The sequence below is a fragment of the Trachypithecus francoisi genome, unplaced genomic scaffold (assembly GCF_009764315.1).
Source record: "Trachypithecus francoisi isolate TF-2019V2 unplaced genomic scaffold, Tfra_2.0 Lachesis_group14, whole genome shotgun sequence".
Taxonomy (NCBI): domain Eukaryota; kingdom Metazoa; phylum Chordata; class Mammalia; order Primates; family Cercopithecidae; genus Trachypithecus; species Trachypithecus francoisi.
The window spans coordinates 745,818-762,788 of NW_022681459.1; the positions used below are offsets into that span (position 1 = coordinate 745,818).

General features: G+C 36.4%; 1 protein-coding gene across 2 annotated transcripts in view; it reads right to left on the reverse strand.

Annotated features, from left to right (window-relative positions):
* Positions 1-1,917: 1,917 nt before the first annotated feature.
* The window catches only part of SAMSN1 (SAM domain, SH3 domain and nuclear localization signals 1), a 61,367-nt gene continuing 46,313 nt past the window's right edge, over positions 1,918-16,971 (reverse strand). For both annotated transcript variants that reach the window (XM_033232174.1, XM_033232175.1), the window contains 2 exons: positions 15,409-15,559; positions 1,918-2,793 (listed from right to left, as the gene is read on the reverse strand). In XM_033232174.1, the coding sequence (XP_033088065.1) occupies positions 2,591-2,793; positions 15,409-15,559 (354 nt within the window). In that variant the 3' untranslated portion in view covers positions 1,918-2,590. The remainder of the gene's footprint in view (positions 2,794-15,408; positions 15,560-16,971) is intronic.

Consider the following 16,971-nt stretch of genomic DNA (forward strand, 5'->3'; position numbering starts at 1 on the left):
GATAGTAAGGAGCTGTGGGTAAGGTGAGGACAGCAGCGCTCCCTTAATGTGGAGTATACGTCTGCCATTCTTGTGTCCTTTTTAGTTCAGAACTCGGTGATGAGGCCTTCCTCCTGACCACCTGAGCCTCATGATGTCTCCTCTTTTTGGGAATCCAATCTCTCTTCCTCTGCTTCAATCTCCTCAAGGCCTCTGCAGCACTTCCTCTCAAAAGCATTTCCCTACATCCTTGAATGGGTACCAGACCTTCATTTTTAAGTGATTGAAGTTGTGGCTGAGTATGCGTCATGGGCGATTGCCACCATTTTAAAGTCAAGTAGTTTGTTAGTTGCTCCCTAACTTACAGTTTCCTGGCATCTCCATGAAGAAGCTATCCTGTCTTGATCTCCCTGAGGCAGCAGGTTGATTAAAGTTTTAAAATCATGGTTAGTGACTTCTGTGTTTAAGGACCCCCAGAATAATCGATTTGGAGTGGTAGCCATAGCAAGAGTGGGGTCAGAACGGAGGCAGCACCTCGTAAAACTGAAACTGAGAACCCATTTCATGCTGTGAAGGGGGAAGAATAGAGGTGGACAGGCGCGTTAGCCTCACCTGGGCACTGCGCATGCAGTTAAATCTCAGGGATCTGGGAAAATATGCCAGACATTAACAGTGTAATGTCCTCCAGCATTTGAAATAACACTGTGTGTTTCCTGTTTTTTCCTAAGGTATTATGTTTTATTTGTTAAAAAAAAAAAAAAAAAAAAAAGGTTACATGGAAGGTACTTACCTAAAGCTCAAATGGATCCATTTAAATAGGAAGATGGAATCTGTTATATGGGAATAATCATCATATTCAATGCCCTCTAGCAAATATTTCCTAAGTGCCCACTGTGTGCCCGGTATTACGTTAGGCACTGGTGATTTAAAAGGCTAAACAAAATAATCTCTGTCACAAGGAGGTCACAGTCTTACGGAAGGGCAATTATCATACAAAGCATAATATGACAAGTGCTATGACCCACAATTTACACGTGGAATGGAAATACAAAGAAGAGGGCACCAAAGGGAATCATGGAAGGCTTCACAGAGGAAGTGCCCTTCAGGATGGAGAAAAGAGGGAGACTTCCCAATGTGGAAAATAGCAGGAGACACTCCAGGCAAATAAATCGTATATGAAAAGTCACAAAGGGAAGAAAATTGCAAGTGGATTGTTATGACTGGAGTGTAGATTGAGAAGTGTGTGTGTATGGTAGTGGTGGTGAGGGGGTAGTTACAATTCATAAGGTAGATACAAAGCAATTGGGGAATACCTTATGCAGTCTGGAAGAAAGTTTGGGTACTATACTAAAGACAATGAGAAGCCATCCAAAACTTTCAAGCAGAAAAGTACCTGATTTGATTCATGGGTTAGAAAGATTTATCTGGAGGCTCTGTGGAGGATGGATAAGAAGGTAGGGGGTCAGTTGGAAAGCTACTGCCATATTCCGTGCATGAGATCATGAGGATCCAAAGCAAGACAACAACCATGGAAATGGATAGAACGCCATGAATATGAAAGCATTTTTAGAGGTAGGATCCATAGGGCTTGATTACTTATTGAATTTGTATGAGGACATATGTGAGATGAAGCAAGAAACGATTTTCTGCTTTGATGACTGGCTGGATGTTAGTAGCAGTAAAGAGGAGTTGGCAATAAAAAAGCAGAAACAAATTTGTAGAGAAAATCAATGGTTTGGTTATGTGGAATTGAAGTTTCCTGGGGGTATTAAGTGAGTCAGATAAACATCACTGGGGTTCAGGGTACAGATGAAGTTGAAGAGGTTGAGATTATTGCTATGGGATGCACTTCTATTACAAAAAGTGAGGGGTGTCTGGGAGGAGATATTTTCTCTGTAGTCCAATAGTAAAACCCCCAAGTAACACTACTCTGGAAAATGCAATATGCAAATAGTTCTTTTTATTATTAACATTAGGTTATGTCGAATTTTAAAATATTTAAACTTAAAGTCAAAATATCTGTACAATTATTACAATTGATTCACTAAATCAGAAGTGACAACACATTATCTATACTTTTATACTAGAAAACAAAATGAAGTCAACAAAATGTAATTACTGAAACTCCACTGTGGATCAGGATACAATGTGTCCAATATTAACTCACAGTTTCCCAATAAGTGTAAAAATGAATATGGCATTGTTTGGACAACTTGTTTCAACAGTGAATCCTCTGATACTATTTGTTCAATAACATATACAAATGCAAAACTGGCAGGTAGGAAAAAAGGTTACTTTGTTTTTTGCAGATATTGTACTTGTAAAAGAAAGTCAAATGAAGCATATGTCACACATACCAAAGTCTTACATTATGCCTTTCTAATACAGACAAGTGAAATATTAACACATACTATTTAAAATAATAAATATATATTTTATTGACAATAATTTGGCATGTTAGAGATACACAATTTTATGTACAATTATTCAGATTAAAACATTTAAACCTAGGTTTTATCTACAAATATTTATCTTCCTCTGCTATTTGATGTTTTAACTCAAGAAGAGTTAAAACGGATGCATCTGTAGATATATAGTTGAGAGTGTGTGTTCAGTCACTTGGCTCTGCGATAGTAATCTGATGTACCATGTCAGACAAATTTTCAGACTCCAGATCCTCTTTGCCGTTATCTGAATTTCCTGATGAGATATAACAACCAGAGTCCCTTGGGCAGTCATCTAACTGTGACTGATTTAAGGAGATGTCTGAGCTCAAGGATAGGGGCATAGGTTCATTTTCTTGCTCTTGAATAACTGTAAATAGAAAAGAGAGCAGGAGTTAGGTAAAGCAACACAAAATCTTATTCATGTACTCATTCACTTTCAAGTATTATCCTATTTTAACTGTTCTAGCCATGACTTCATTACAACGGAAAGTTCTGCTAGTAAAAGATATCTTTGTTTATTTCAAAAGAGAGATTTGCACTCAAATATTCAAGCTACTGTTTTATTAGAAGCCAAAATTTGCCCTTCACTCTTCACTTGCAGTTTCATGGAATTCATGTGCATTTCCTGCATAAGCAAAAATCAATATGGACTCTCATTTTACATTAATAATAAGCTGCCAGAGAAAGCAGATTGTATCCACAGTGTGACTGATGCCTTGTCCAAATACTCCTTAAAGTATCATTACAAAAAGGCACTTATAGTTTAAATGCACAATCCAAGTCAATAGTGATCTTTGTGAACAATTTTAGATTCATGATAATCTGGATTAATTAATAAATTATCACTATGAGTAAGAATGTACAGTAGGACTTCAATTATTTGGAAGTTACCTAATAAAACTTTAAATATCCAGAGTTTTCCCATGTTTGCATGTATCACAAAATAGATATAAGAAACCAGGTTGCTTTTAGAAAGTAAAACACCAAAATTTCCACTGAATCTACCTTATGAATATTTAGTCTTCCATAGCTTTGTCTGTAGTCCTGAATAATAATCATTTATTTTCAGATTGATAATTCTGCATTCTTAAAGCAGTGTTCTATATTCAACAGGCATTATCTTTTAGAAAAAGATGAATATTAAGGATGTAACAAAATATATTTTGGAAGAACCCCTAAGCAGCCTGAAGTTCAAATGTTACTCTTCTCGATTCCTTTAGCGTCAGCTTTCTCTCTGTCCACATGACGCTGAGCTCCTTAGAGAAGAAATAGGTCTCAGGGACTGCCTCTTAGCTGCAGTACCATATCTTCCTCTTTCCCCTTCTAACACTGGGGCTTCACCACAGTAGGTATTTGAATAGCTCCTTGTTGAAAGAGCCAAACACACATTTAAGGTTGGGAAAAGAACTCTGCCTACAGAGGCTTTGCACTTCATCCCATTCCAGTGAGAATAAAGTAAATCCAAACCTCGAAATCCTTCAAAGAAGGAAAAAGTATGATTTTCTTCAATAGGCTATTATAATGCTAGTTAATTTATATCTAGGAAGTCTACTCTTTATCTTATGTATTATATATATATATATATATATATATATCTTGTTTTAAAATGCGTTTTCTAGTTTCCATATGTTTTGGTAACGTTAGTTTGCGATCCACTGTGTGTCTGATTGCCATCAACTTCCATTACAAATGAGAATTGTGCTGTAAGTTACCCTTGTAATAATGAATTAACTTCTCTTTAATACTTATAGAATGGTACTAGTTATGCACCATCCATGGGAGAAATTGAAAAGTGTTACTTAAAATATGTTCTAAGTTCTGTAGTTTCGAAGAAGAAGACTGGCTGAGAAAGGCTGGAAGAAAATCATAAAAATTGCTTCTTAGTCTACTCATCTTCAGAATGAGTCATAACAGTTCTTTTAACCTTTTCCTTAGGGCTTGTATTTGCAACAGTGAAACCATATTCATGCCATTCTTCTGAATCTTCACATTTGCCCCACAACTTCATTTAACTATAGATTCAAATATCAGGTATTTGTCTAGTGATATTATAACTAGTTCTAGGTATAAGATGACAATTTTAATATGCACCTATCGTGATTGTTATTTTTAAATTTTAGCTACCGTGGAAGCATTTTGTGTTCATTATTCATAACAATCTTTAAGTTTAGGAGGGTTTACTTATTATTCACTAGTCTTTCTGAGTATCAGTCATTCATTCTTCTTTCTAAGCCCCCCCTTTTTTTTTTATGAAAAGCAGCACTAAAATGGGACCTCATTCTCTGAAGAATTGCTTTCTATCCTGCCTCTGCTTTTCTATCTTATTGCCACTGAAATGAAATGAGCCAGCTCTGTGTTCCATTATCCAAGTGTTTCTAGAAAAGGCCAGAGAAATGAGTCCTTTTGTATGCATTCTGCCACATCAGCAGTGATCATCCTATTTGGAGTGTGAACCTCTTAGTCATAATGATTGTGGGGATAAGGCCACATTTCCCCAGATTATATTTGGGCCAATATTACCTCAATGCAAAATTAAAAGAACTGATCTACTTTCCTTCACATTGATATCCTAAACAAGATTTGGCATAATGAAAACTGTTTGTTCCCAATACTCTGTTCTATTTAGGCTGATTACCAATTGTGGGACTCTCTTCAGGATATGAAACAGAGTCTTTAAGAACTATAATTTCCAAAATTAGTTCTTCGCCTTTTTAAAAAAAAAAAAAGTATTTAGCTTGTTATTTCACCCCCAGAAGCCTCTGTGCATTCACCTCAATGGAGAACAAAGTAAATAAATTAAAAACCATCTTTACCAGAGAATATGTCATTGTGTAATATTAGTAATAAGAATGTATTTGTTTTTATTTCCACATGAGAAATGCTATATCACATTCTCTAAATTCTAGGAATAGTTTTGTTTTAAGCACAGGTCATTTATTGTAGAAACCTTTCATCCGCAATTTTTATGGAAAAAGAAAATAGTTTCTCAGTATGAAAGTTAAGCAGCACAGTAATTTACAGAACAGCAGTAATTTGCTAAATGATTTCCTAGTGAAATGAAAACATGACTGTGCCTCCTCAGATGCTTCCCACCAGGTTTGCAATAATTTCAGGCAGGTGATCAGCTGGAACCCCTCAATTGTAACTATACAAAGGCAGGTCATTATGTTATATTACGGAGATGAAAGCTATATTGCATTCACTTTCGTATTTGGAGGATCGAGATTTTCCTCTTCTTGTTTCTTTTCATCCTGACACTAATGACAGGGATTGGCGCAAACCTAGGTCTTGTGCTATGCGTGTTTCTTTCCTGCAGAGGAGATGAGTTCATACTAATGCATCCACATTTTCTTTCTAAGTCATTTAGTCCCTTCATGTAGCCATGAAACAGAGTAAAGCTAACTGGTCTACCCAGAAATTGAAACCATAACCTTCATCAGTTTTGTCCCATGGTTCAATCATCTGGGCTAACCAGGCAAGTAACACATTGGAATAAGAAACAGGTTTGCCTACAAAATTACGGACTTCCCATAAGATGTTTCAGGGCATCTTTTTATACTAAAACGTTTCGGATAATACGCTAGGTTTTAAAAGGTATACATAATTCATGCAGTCTATTATTAAAATTATATAAAAACATATACATATGCATACAATTTACAAACAAACGTGTTCAAATTTGTTAATTTCCCCTCTATTTCTAAGGTCATCCACATTGCTTTTTAATGAAAGAATTAAAATGGTATAATTTTTCAATAAAGCCCCCAAATGATTTGTAAATATCTTAAAGGCCATACATATCTAAATTAGAATACACTGAAGAATTATTAAATAATTTGAAAAAGGGTCTTTCTTATTGCTGCCAGTTGACAGCAGGCATAATAGGAACTCCAGAAAGCTGTATAATTCTGTACTCTATGTAATAAAAATAAAATGATAATATTAAAAAATTATTTAGGAAATATTTTATCATCAAGAGCTAATTTGTGTATTAAAATAATTTATTTCCTACCAAAATTGTTACAGAATTGTATAAAGCCCATGAAAAAAACATTTTAAGATAGGTATCAATGTTGAAAAAAAAAAGGGTGGCATGGTGATGAAAACAGAAGACAGCTAATATAATTATTCACAAAATAATTATATTGGAGTTGTGATGTTTAATTAATTAAGAAAGGCAGTCTCAATTATACTAAAAGTGAAGATAGTTTTAAGGAAATAAAACTGGATCCTTATTCTGGGAAAAAATTAATAAAGAGGAGAAATCTGCCCCATCTTTACATATTAAAAAGTTAAAGATTCAACTTTTATGAAAACTAATTTTGCTTGACTTTCCCAGATTTCTTTGCCCAAATCATCCAGACTTTGTCTTTACCATTTTGCTTGCCTTAGCTTTGAAGCCTCTCTTTCTTTGGGCCAAGTACTATAAAATTATGCAAACTTGAAGGCATAGGAAAATTCCTGGCTAAAGGAATTTCTCAATAAATAATTTTTTAATAAACACAATGATATTTAGATGAATTAAAGACAATTAGAACTAAAGAAGAGCAAAACAGGAATTTTGTTAAAATTTAAATGAGAATACCTCTAAGCTCCATCAATCATCATCCTGTTTTTCTCTATCCTGGGGCCATCTCCAAAGAGGGAAAACCCAGGAACACACATCTCAGGAGGACTCAAAACCTCAACCTCATGTTTCAACCTCACTGGAGTCACTCAAATGAAAACCCAGCTACTGTTCAGGTAACTATGGCTAGATTTATTTGTCCAGAGGCAGCATTATCCATGGAGGAAAATTTAGTGGACAACATGGCATTTCTCTCCACTATTTTTTATTTCATCTAAAGCACATTCTTAAGTTACCTGAACACTTTAATCCTCCTAGTAACAGTGACTATCTGGTGTTCATTTCACTTGAATACTAACTCACCTTTTGGAAACACAACAATAAATGAAAAATAGGATTCCATTCATCGGAAAATAACCCGTTGCTTCTGTTCCCCTGAGGCCATGAGAGGATATGGAGTTGAAATGACTTCCCCTGCTCTTGCCTGTTTTTGGAGCCTAGCTTCTAACGAGATGTGTACCTGGAAATAGATCTTTTCGCTCTCAGCCAGGGCAATCTCCACTTCCACTGTGCTAGGTACTTCAGCAGGGGCAGAGGCATACTCACTCAAGATCACGGTAACTCAGCACCTACCTGGGCAGTCTCATTAGACTGCCCCTCTCCCCAACCACACACCCTATGGAGGCCTTTGGTCCCAGGAAATATTTATCCTCCTCAGTTAAAGTTGTCATATTGTACTGACTATTTTGGTAATGACCAAATAATGTTTATAACTGTCACACATTATTTAATTAGGGGCCTTGGAAGGTCAAGTTCATATTTCTTACAGGTTAATTAAACCCATTTACTTGATGAAGGAGTTAAGAACACATTACCCCAAAATATGCTGCTCTGGCATATTGACTATTTTGAGTTGAAGACACTTGAAGAAAGCAGGTGCAAGAATATCACTCTGGCTTTCCTTTTTTTTTTTTTAAGAGAGAGAGAAATAGGGTCTGGCTAGGTTGCCCAGACTGGTCTTGAACTCTTGAGCTCAAGCAATCCTCCTGCCTCAGCCTCCCAGAGTTTTGGGATTACAGGCATGAGCCACCATGCCCAGTCTGAATTTCCTTCTGCTACTTAAAGGCAGATGACATTTCCATGTGAAAGCCACTTTCCCTCTACCAGAAGGAAAGTATGGTTCCTATCCTCAGGGACAGGAAGTTGAGGCGGAGGGAAATCTGTACAATTAAGCAATGTTAGACAAGCCCTTATCTTTCTACCACTCCACCCAATTAGCTAGCCTATTTCAAGCTTCTGTAACTTGTCACATTTTCACAACTTGTTACTCTTTTTCTACTTCAGTATACAAGTGTTCAACTCTAACTACATCTTTGGGTCTTCATTTCCTATGACAGCTCCCTTGCCACATGAAATTTGTGTTAAATAAATTTGTGTGATTTTTCTCCTGTTGATCTGTCTTATGTCAATTTAATTTTCAGCTGTTGTAAAAAGCCTAAGAGGGTAGAGATAAAATTTTGCCTTCCCTATATAGATATGGTAAAAAACTAATCTAATTTCATTACGTCTAAAATTATTACTTTTGACAAAAATAGGATTACTCTACATATTATTGGTCTACAATTTGCTTTCACATTTAACATGTTTTTGAAAAACTTTAATATCAGTAAACAGCATGCTATATCATTTTCCTAACATAACACCTTCAAAACTACTTTATTGTTTGGATATATCTTAATTTATTCAACAGGTTAATTATTGATGGAAGTCCCTATTGTTTTTAGTTTTTACCCAAAACTACTAGATTTTTAGCTAGTATTTTTATGTGGTTGTATCTTGAATTTAGTAGAACCAATACTTAGAACTGGAATTTCTGGATACAAAAGTGTGCATATTTTAAACTTTGATTGTGTTTTACATTATTACCTTCCAAAAATGTACTTATTTACACTCTTGCACACATGAATGCACACATGCATGCTTAGCATATTCATAAACTAAATCTTGATAACGTACCCGAATACCGATCTGCTTATTACAAACACTTGTATGTGTGAGGTGGGATTGCAGGCAACTTTATCTTTATAATAATAGAAGACTGACTTACTATTTGAGGATCTTTTGACCTCCTCATTCATCATTTACCCATTTTACATGCATTTGTTAACCATCCACTAATGCAAATCACAGGACTAGGGGCTTGGGGAAAGCACATGGTAATAGAAGATTGGGTCTTGTTTGGCCAGGGTAATCATTACAATGCTATGTGTAGTATACTATCACAATGCAATATAAACACAGGTAGAGGAGTGCTCTATACATACGGGCATTAGAGAGGAGTGCTCTATACATGCGGGCATTAGAGAGGTCCTTATGTGACTAAAGTGAAAAATCTGTGAACACTTTTCATTGGAAATTTTCTGGTAGAAAAGTGAGAATCCTTATGCTTTATTTTGTAGTTTTTTTGTGTGATATAGAATACGGCATCCATCATAAATGAAAGTTTAGAAGTAAAATTAAAAAGAAATCTGAAGAAATTAAATTGCATGAGGGCGAACAACTATGACTATAGATATTAAATACATACAAGTAAAATGCCTGCATGCTTTCTCTACTTTCTGTGGACAGGTAGCATAACTTTTCTTCAAAGCTGTATATTTATTGAATCTAGATGCAAATCATATGGCAAGTGGGTTGGAAACGCCAGGTACACATGTCAGGGGCTAGGGCACCAGGCTATGCTGGCACTCTGTTAGGCCAACTGCTGGACTGCTGCTTGGCATGACTACAAATCTCCCCTGCTGACAGCTCGTGTTCCAGGCTCCTGGCTGCGGCCCGCCATTTGCCCTGCATCGATTTGGGCAGGCAGGCAGGCAGGCAGGAAGGCACAACTGGGGATGCTTGAGCAATGAGGGGCTGCTGTGACCACAGCTGGTATCAAAGTTCTGGCACACAACCCACCCTTTCCCCTTCCTCCTCATTTGGCACTGCAACCAGAGTTTGCAGGTACCTCAAATGCATTGTATATAGATTCTGTAAAGTTTGCTTCTTCTGTTACTTTTTTTTCAATTTTAAATTTAATTATCCCTGTAATCTAGAGCAAACAAGGTATTTCCATCTCCCATTTTCCCCAAGGACAATAGTACACATTCTCATAGACACAATTTTAAGACACATCGAAGTGCTTCTAAATGTGAAAAATGAGGAACAAGTGCAGAATAAAGAGAAGATGTCTACTATAAACAACAGTAAACCATCTTATTATTCTAAAGAGGCACTTCAGAGTAAGGCAAAGGGGCCTTGAAGATTGTGTTTATGGAACAACAACAACAACACACATACACACACACACACACACACACACCCTCACACATTCTCTGTTCTTTTTTTTATTTGAGAATATGTACTCCCAAAGTAAATGAAACATTTTTAAATTCAGACGACAAATAGAAAAACTCAAATCTGCACAAAATGAACAGATCCTGCTCTCTTGTCCCTTCAAGAGCTGCATCTCACCCCAGTTTTTCTTCTCCTTATAACCTTATCTAGATTCCCAGTTGAGGGAACCGATGACCTAATTCCTCTCAGTTCTAATGCAACACAGGAGCAAGTTGCAAATATCTATGCTGGTCTTGCTGGGACTGCAGAACCCCGGGGTGGTTACCCTCCTCCAGAGGTAATCCTGTGATCAGTGCTAACACCACATGCCAGCCCTTTTATCAGCTTGTTGGAGAAGCACCTTTACTTCCCGCCAAACAGTGACCTAGATACCATCTCACCGGTTAGTATGGTGATCATTAAAAAGTCAGGAAACAACAAATGCTGGAGAGGATGTGAAGAAGTAGGAACGCTTTTACACTCTTAGTGGGAGTGTAAATTACTTCAACCATTGTGGAAGACAGTGTGGCGATTCCTCAGGGATCTAGCACCAGAAATACCATTTGATCCAGCAATCCCATTACTGGGTATATACCCAAAGGATTATAAATTGTTCTACTATAAAGACACATGCACACGTATGTTTATTGCAGCACTGTTCACAATAGCAAATATTTGGTACCAACCCAAATGCCCATGAATGACAGATTGAATAAAGAAAATCTGGCACATATACACCATGGAATACCATGCAGCCATTAAAAAGGAAGAGCTCATGTCCTTTGCAGGGACATGGATGAAGCTGGAAACCATCATTCTCAGTAAACTAACACAGGAACAGAAAACCAGACACTACATGTTCTCACTCATAAGTGGGAGTTGAACAATGAGAACATATGGACACAAGAAGGGGAACATCACACACCATGGCTTGCCAGGGGCTGGGGGGCTAGGAGAAGGATAGCATTAGGAGAAATACCTAATGTAGATGAAGGGTTGATGGGTGCAACAAACCACCGTGGCATGTGTATACCTGTGTAACAAACCTCCACGTTCTGCACATGTATCCCAGAACTTAAAGTATAATACAAAAAAAAAAAAAGTATAATCCAGTTTACATTTTCAAGGTCAAAGTGGGTACAATGCTGTCTATCTTGGGCTAAGAAGAGAAAAGGAAAAATGCTTGCTTTAAATCTTAGAAGTCTGTTTTTTTTCCCCATGTTTTGTACCCCATCCTCTTGATCTCTCTAGATATATTCAAGTCTCACATAGGACTTGTCGTCTTTTCTACATTATCTCAAAATTTTAGCTCTTATCCTCATGATATGTGGCCATTTTGCTCAACTTTTATATTGAATGATTAGCAAAGCAGATCCTTTTATGTTCTCAATCTAACAAACAATGAAACACCAAACTAGGAATTTATTGCGATTCCTCAAACTGACATCATTCAATGATCAAAATAAAATGCATCCATAATATCTTAGAAAATTTACATGCTCTACTCTTAAAAAAAAAAAAAAGCAAACTACTTTTAACCTTTAATGTGACATGCATTTGTTTTTCACTGTCTCAGTTTTATATAACCATATACTCAAGGTCTTTATCATTCAAGGTACAGGAAGGTTGTGCGTTTAATCTTTAGCATGGTTGTAGGAGATATGATTCACAGAGTAGAAAATAGATAAAAATAAGCATGCAGCCAGCATGGTGCCAAATCATCAGAACTCACCATCTTATCAACAAATGGAAGTCATTCTTTATTTCTTGAGCAAGCAGTTTCATATAAGATAAATAGCTTTCAGTCAGAATAGCCTAACATGCAATATGCATCTTTTTGACATGTATATTCTAATACTACTCTAAACCGTAAGATTAAAATAAGAAAAATCTCAGGGTAGTGTGTTGACAAGAAGCACTGGTTGAATCTGTATTTTTTTTTTCCATTTTTCATCTCCCAGAATTTGGCTGTGTGTATGTTTGTACCTTACGGGCTGTCATTAAGTAATCAACTTCTAGTGACTTTCAATTATCATTTTCTAAAGTTTTATGCAGGGGAATAATTTCTGGGACATGTCCTTTCTATATCAAATATATATCAAATATCAAAAACCATTTAATGCTTTGGAGACACTATGTTTTGTTTTCAGAGACCAGGATATGACAGAACATGTTTCTAATAGATATAAGAGACTGAATTATAGATTTGTGAGCTTGAAAAAGCCACTTAGCTACTGGATTTTCATCTTCTCATCTTGCAACGGAAGAATTTTGTGTCAGGTGTTTCTTTTTTTTTTAATTACACCAGCTCTATAAATAATTTTACCGTCTATGAATAATTGTTCTTTTGTTAGCATAGAAAGGAGACAGGTGATGAGTGAGGTGGAATGAAAAAATTAAGGGGATGCAAGCCTTTGGCACTGAACCCATCTTCCTTCTGTGGGTCCCTGGGGACACTGGTCATTGCTGAAAGTGCTGCTTGCCCAGGTTCCCAGCCCCTTCTCTCCACAAACCCTGTTGGCAGGCAGCCATGGTAGCCTCTCGTCTTTCACTTTCTGATATAGAAAACTGAACTAAAGCCCTTGAGACAATTGGTGAAGTAGCAGAAAACTTCAATTTTCAAATATTCATTGCTTTCCTATTGGCCAATTTGCACATGTGGTGGAGTTTATAGTAGACTCCCTTTGATTAAATCTCCATCTCTGCACTCATCTAGCTGTTTGACTTCTTTGAAATTCATCTCCCAATTTATTCCTCATCTGTAAATTGGGTAAAATACCTAGATGTGTGATATTATGGAAGAAAAGCAATTATTTACAACTGTTCAAAAAATACTCTTCTCCTCCCTGTACTTCATGGCCAAATCATTTTGGAGAATATGGGCGATGACACTGGACGTTGTCCATAATAAAACTCTATAGACTCTATTTCTAAGCCAAACATTGTTTAGTGAGGATCCATGTCTTGAAATGACAAGATGTGAAGGAAACTGACTCCTTTACCTGAAAGAACTTACTATATCTGTTTATATTGATCAGTTTTGTCTTGACTTGAAATATTGATTAAATTGGCTACTTCCTGAAGTTTGAACTTTGTCCGCCTCTGTGACCACATCTCCCTCTCTTTTCCATCTCCCAGCCCCACACTTCAAAGAAAGCATGTAATAACCTAGGCCTGATGATGAAATCAGTCCTGCTGATGTCAAATTAGTTATGTCTGTGAAAGCTCTTGGAAAAGGATGATAAGAATAAAGTAAAAAACAATTTCTTAAAAAGTAAACTACTTTCCACTAGATAAAAAGCCAGTGTATAGGAAACATGTGCTCTGCCTCAATTTTGTGGGACTTATGATAGACAGTATAGAATAGCCCACAAAAGGACAATCAGGAGGCCTGGTGCCTAAATAACGCTTTCCTCCCTCCTCACTCTCCATTTGGATGTTACTTGTAGTGTTAGAAAGTATAACATAGCAGCACATACACTGGGTTGGAATCCCAACTCTACACTTCACTAAGGGAGTGTTTTTAGACAAGTTACTTACTGTCTCAATTTCTCATCATAAAAATGAGGGCGGTACTGTCTAAGTCAAAGAACTGGGGTAAGTACTCAAGAGAATAATCAGGAAAGACCCTGGCCCACAGTCTTGCTCAGAGCACACATGTTTTAAAAAATGTAGTTAATAATTTCTAGTATTATTTTTACTGCTGGGTGTGGTGGCTCATGCTTGTAATCCCAGCACTTTGGGAGGCCGAGGTGGGAGGATCACTTGAGGTCAAAAGTTCGAGACCAGGCTGGCCAATATGGTGAAACCCCATCTCCACTAAAAATACAAAAAATTAGCCGGGTGTGGTGGCATGCCTATAATCTCAGCTACTTGGAGGCTGAAGCATGAGAATCGCTTGAACCCTGGAGGCAGAGGTTGTAATGAGCCGAGATCGTGCCACTGCACTCCAACCTGGACAGCGGATTTAGACACCATCTCAAAAACTAATAATATTAATACTAATAATTATTTCTAGTAGTAGTATTTTTTGATAGAGAAGGCTGGATTTGATAATCTAAGTTCCTTTTTATCTTTAAAGTTAGACTTTCCCCATTTGGTTGCTCACAAAGTACTCCTTGCGGAGTTTGGCACACCCTAAGCTCAGTGTTGGGGGACCTGACCAGATTTGGCAGGAAAGGCAATCTGAATGGATAATTATAAAAAATAAAAGATATTCTATCTTTACAAGCCTTGTTGGTGTAGATAGTATTCTGCAAATCTCCATGATTATTTCGTCTTCAGTTAATACTTACAAATACAGAGAACCATCTCATACAATAAAAGTGAGTGCGGAATATTTTTGCAAGCTATTATAACATTTTGAAAGAGTACTATAAACATGTACAAGATGTGACTATGTGGTGATGAAATGAATTTTCCGTGTGGCATGAAGGCTCATTATCTTTTTTTTTTTTTTTGAGACGGAGTCTCGCTCTGTCGCCTGGGCTGGAGTGCGGTGCAGGATCTCAGCTCACTGCAAGCTCCGCCTCCAGGGTTTACGCCATTCTCCTGCCTCAGCCTCCCCAGTAGCTGGGACTACAGGTGCCCACCACCTCGCCCGGCTAGTTTTTTGTATTTTTTAGTAGAGACGGGGTTTCATCATTATCTTAAAGCCATGCTCTGTGCTGTTTTACAGAAGCCATGTGTGACATTTCTCACTAATGGCTTATGTTGTTACTAAATACTTGTCTCTCCCTCAGTCTTTGGGAATGCAGGCATCCACTTGCATGTAAATTAATACCTTTGCAGAATGGAAATGAGGTACCCAGAAAAGTCCTTTCATTTCTTGAGTCCAATAAGGAAATACGTTCCTTTTCCTAATTATATATTTGACCATAGTTATTGTTTTCAAACTTACATGGAAACAGTTATTTTATGGGAAAGCATGCTTTCATGATCTCAGTAAATAAAATGGGGGCTTTGTTTCTCATGATTATACTATTTACACTAAACTGTGATTATCAGCTGGGGAGAAGAGTAGGTGTGCACACTTACTTTCTTCTTCGAGGAAGTTTTCAGCAGCTGATAGTAATCTTCTTCTGTCATCTGGGTTTTCAATATTTAATTCAATGAGGTGACTCTCTTTTATATCCTTTAAATCTTCTAGAGTCTCATAACCATTGAGCAAAAGTGTTGAGGTATATTCCTGTGGGACAAAAAATATAATGCAAATTAGATTCAAATATTTTATTTTTAGTTCTCTTTAGATTATAGAGATGCATATGGGAACCAAAGGTGCCAATACAACTTTCACTTAACTTCACTTGTATTAGTTTTTGACATATGAACTCCAGGGCTCTTCAATGATTGTGTTGTATAATTCTCGCCTTTTGGAAGGCCAAATGTAAAGAGGAAATAATTACCTTAAGTTATACAATTCCAAATCATGGATCAATTCAATAGTTGGATCATGCATCTCATTTGGAAATTTTTCACTTCTCAACTAACTGAATTGGCAGAACTAGCATTACTTTAAGTCTGTCAATAAAATGCCTCTAGCAGAGTAGCATGCTACAGTAATATTTCAGAATCTACATCTCTTCTTGTTTTCATGATTGCAAAAGCATCTGCTCTCAAAATGTTCTTGGGGTAGGTTAAAAAATGAGTTTGAAACAGATGTAATTCTGTACAAAAAGTGGGTGTAGCATTTTGGTTGAAAGGCATTATATAAACCAAAGGAATTCAAGACTTTCTATTTAATTGAAAACTTTTACTAAGCATAGAAGCACTGTAGTTGGGGCAAGAATTGTTTTCTCAGCATGTGTATTTTGTTCATCATTTGAATCAATATATATTAGTTTAAAATTCGTAAGTTTCTGATTTCAAAGTCTGTATGTTATTTTGAAATTTCTATCCTCTCAAACAAAATAAAAATATTAAATGAAGTTGAGTGCTTTTTCAACTTCCTCAGATTCCTCCCCCATTTTACTTGATCTAATTTCAATATCCTTATTTTAATTACTAAAATAGAATAAGAGGAAGTCTAAAAGTTTTAAGTAATCAGGAAGAACTTATGACTAGCCCTTTTTAACAAAAAAAAAAGGAAGAAAAGCAAGAAGAGTGACAATTCTTTCTTTAGAAAAGTATATTCTTAGCACTGAATTAGAATAAAGAAACACAAATTCCTGTTCTGACATATAACCACTTAACTGAGGGTTCTTGGGGAAGCCATTTCAGTCTCTTAGACCTTGGTTTTCTCACAGGTCACAGAACAAACAAGATGCAGAGGCAAGGTGCTAACCCATACATTCTCATAGGAATATCTCATTTGAGGTGCACCAATAGTAATATAGGAAGGCTTAGATACTGTGTGTACAGACAGGAACATAACTAGATAATTCAGAAAAAAACAATTAAGAAAAGTGTAATTGATTATTGTCTTGATGAATTTTGAAAACTATCAAAGTACTTCTGAGTTAATTTTAGAAATGGATTGCAAAACTGTAAATTGATTGATACTAGATGTATTGTATGTACACACCATTTAATAAGGTAGATATTTCAAAAGATATTTGGTAATATAACAAGAAAATAATAATTGGGTTATAAATACAGACA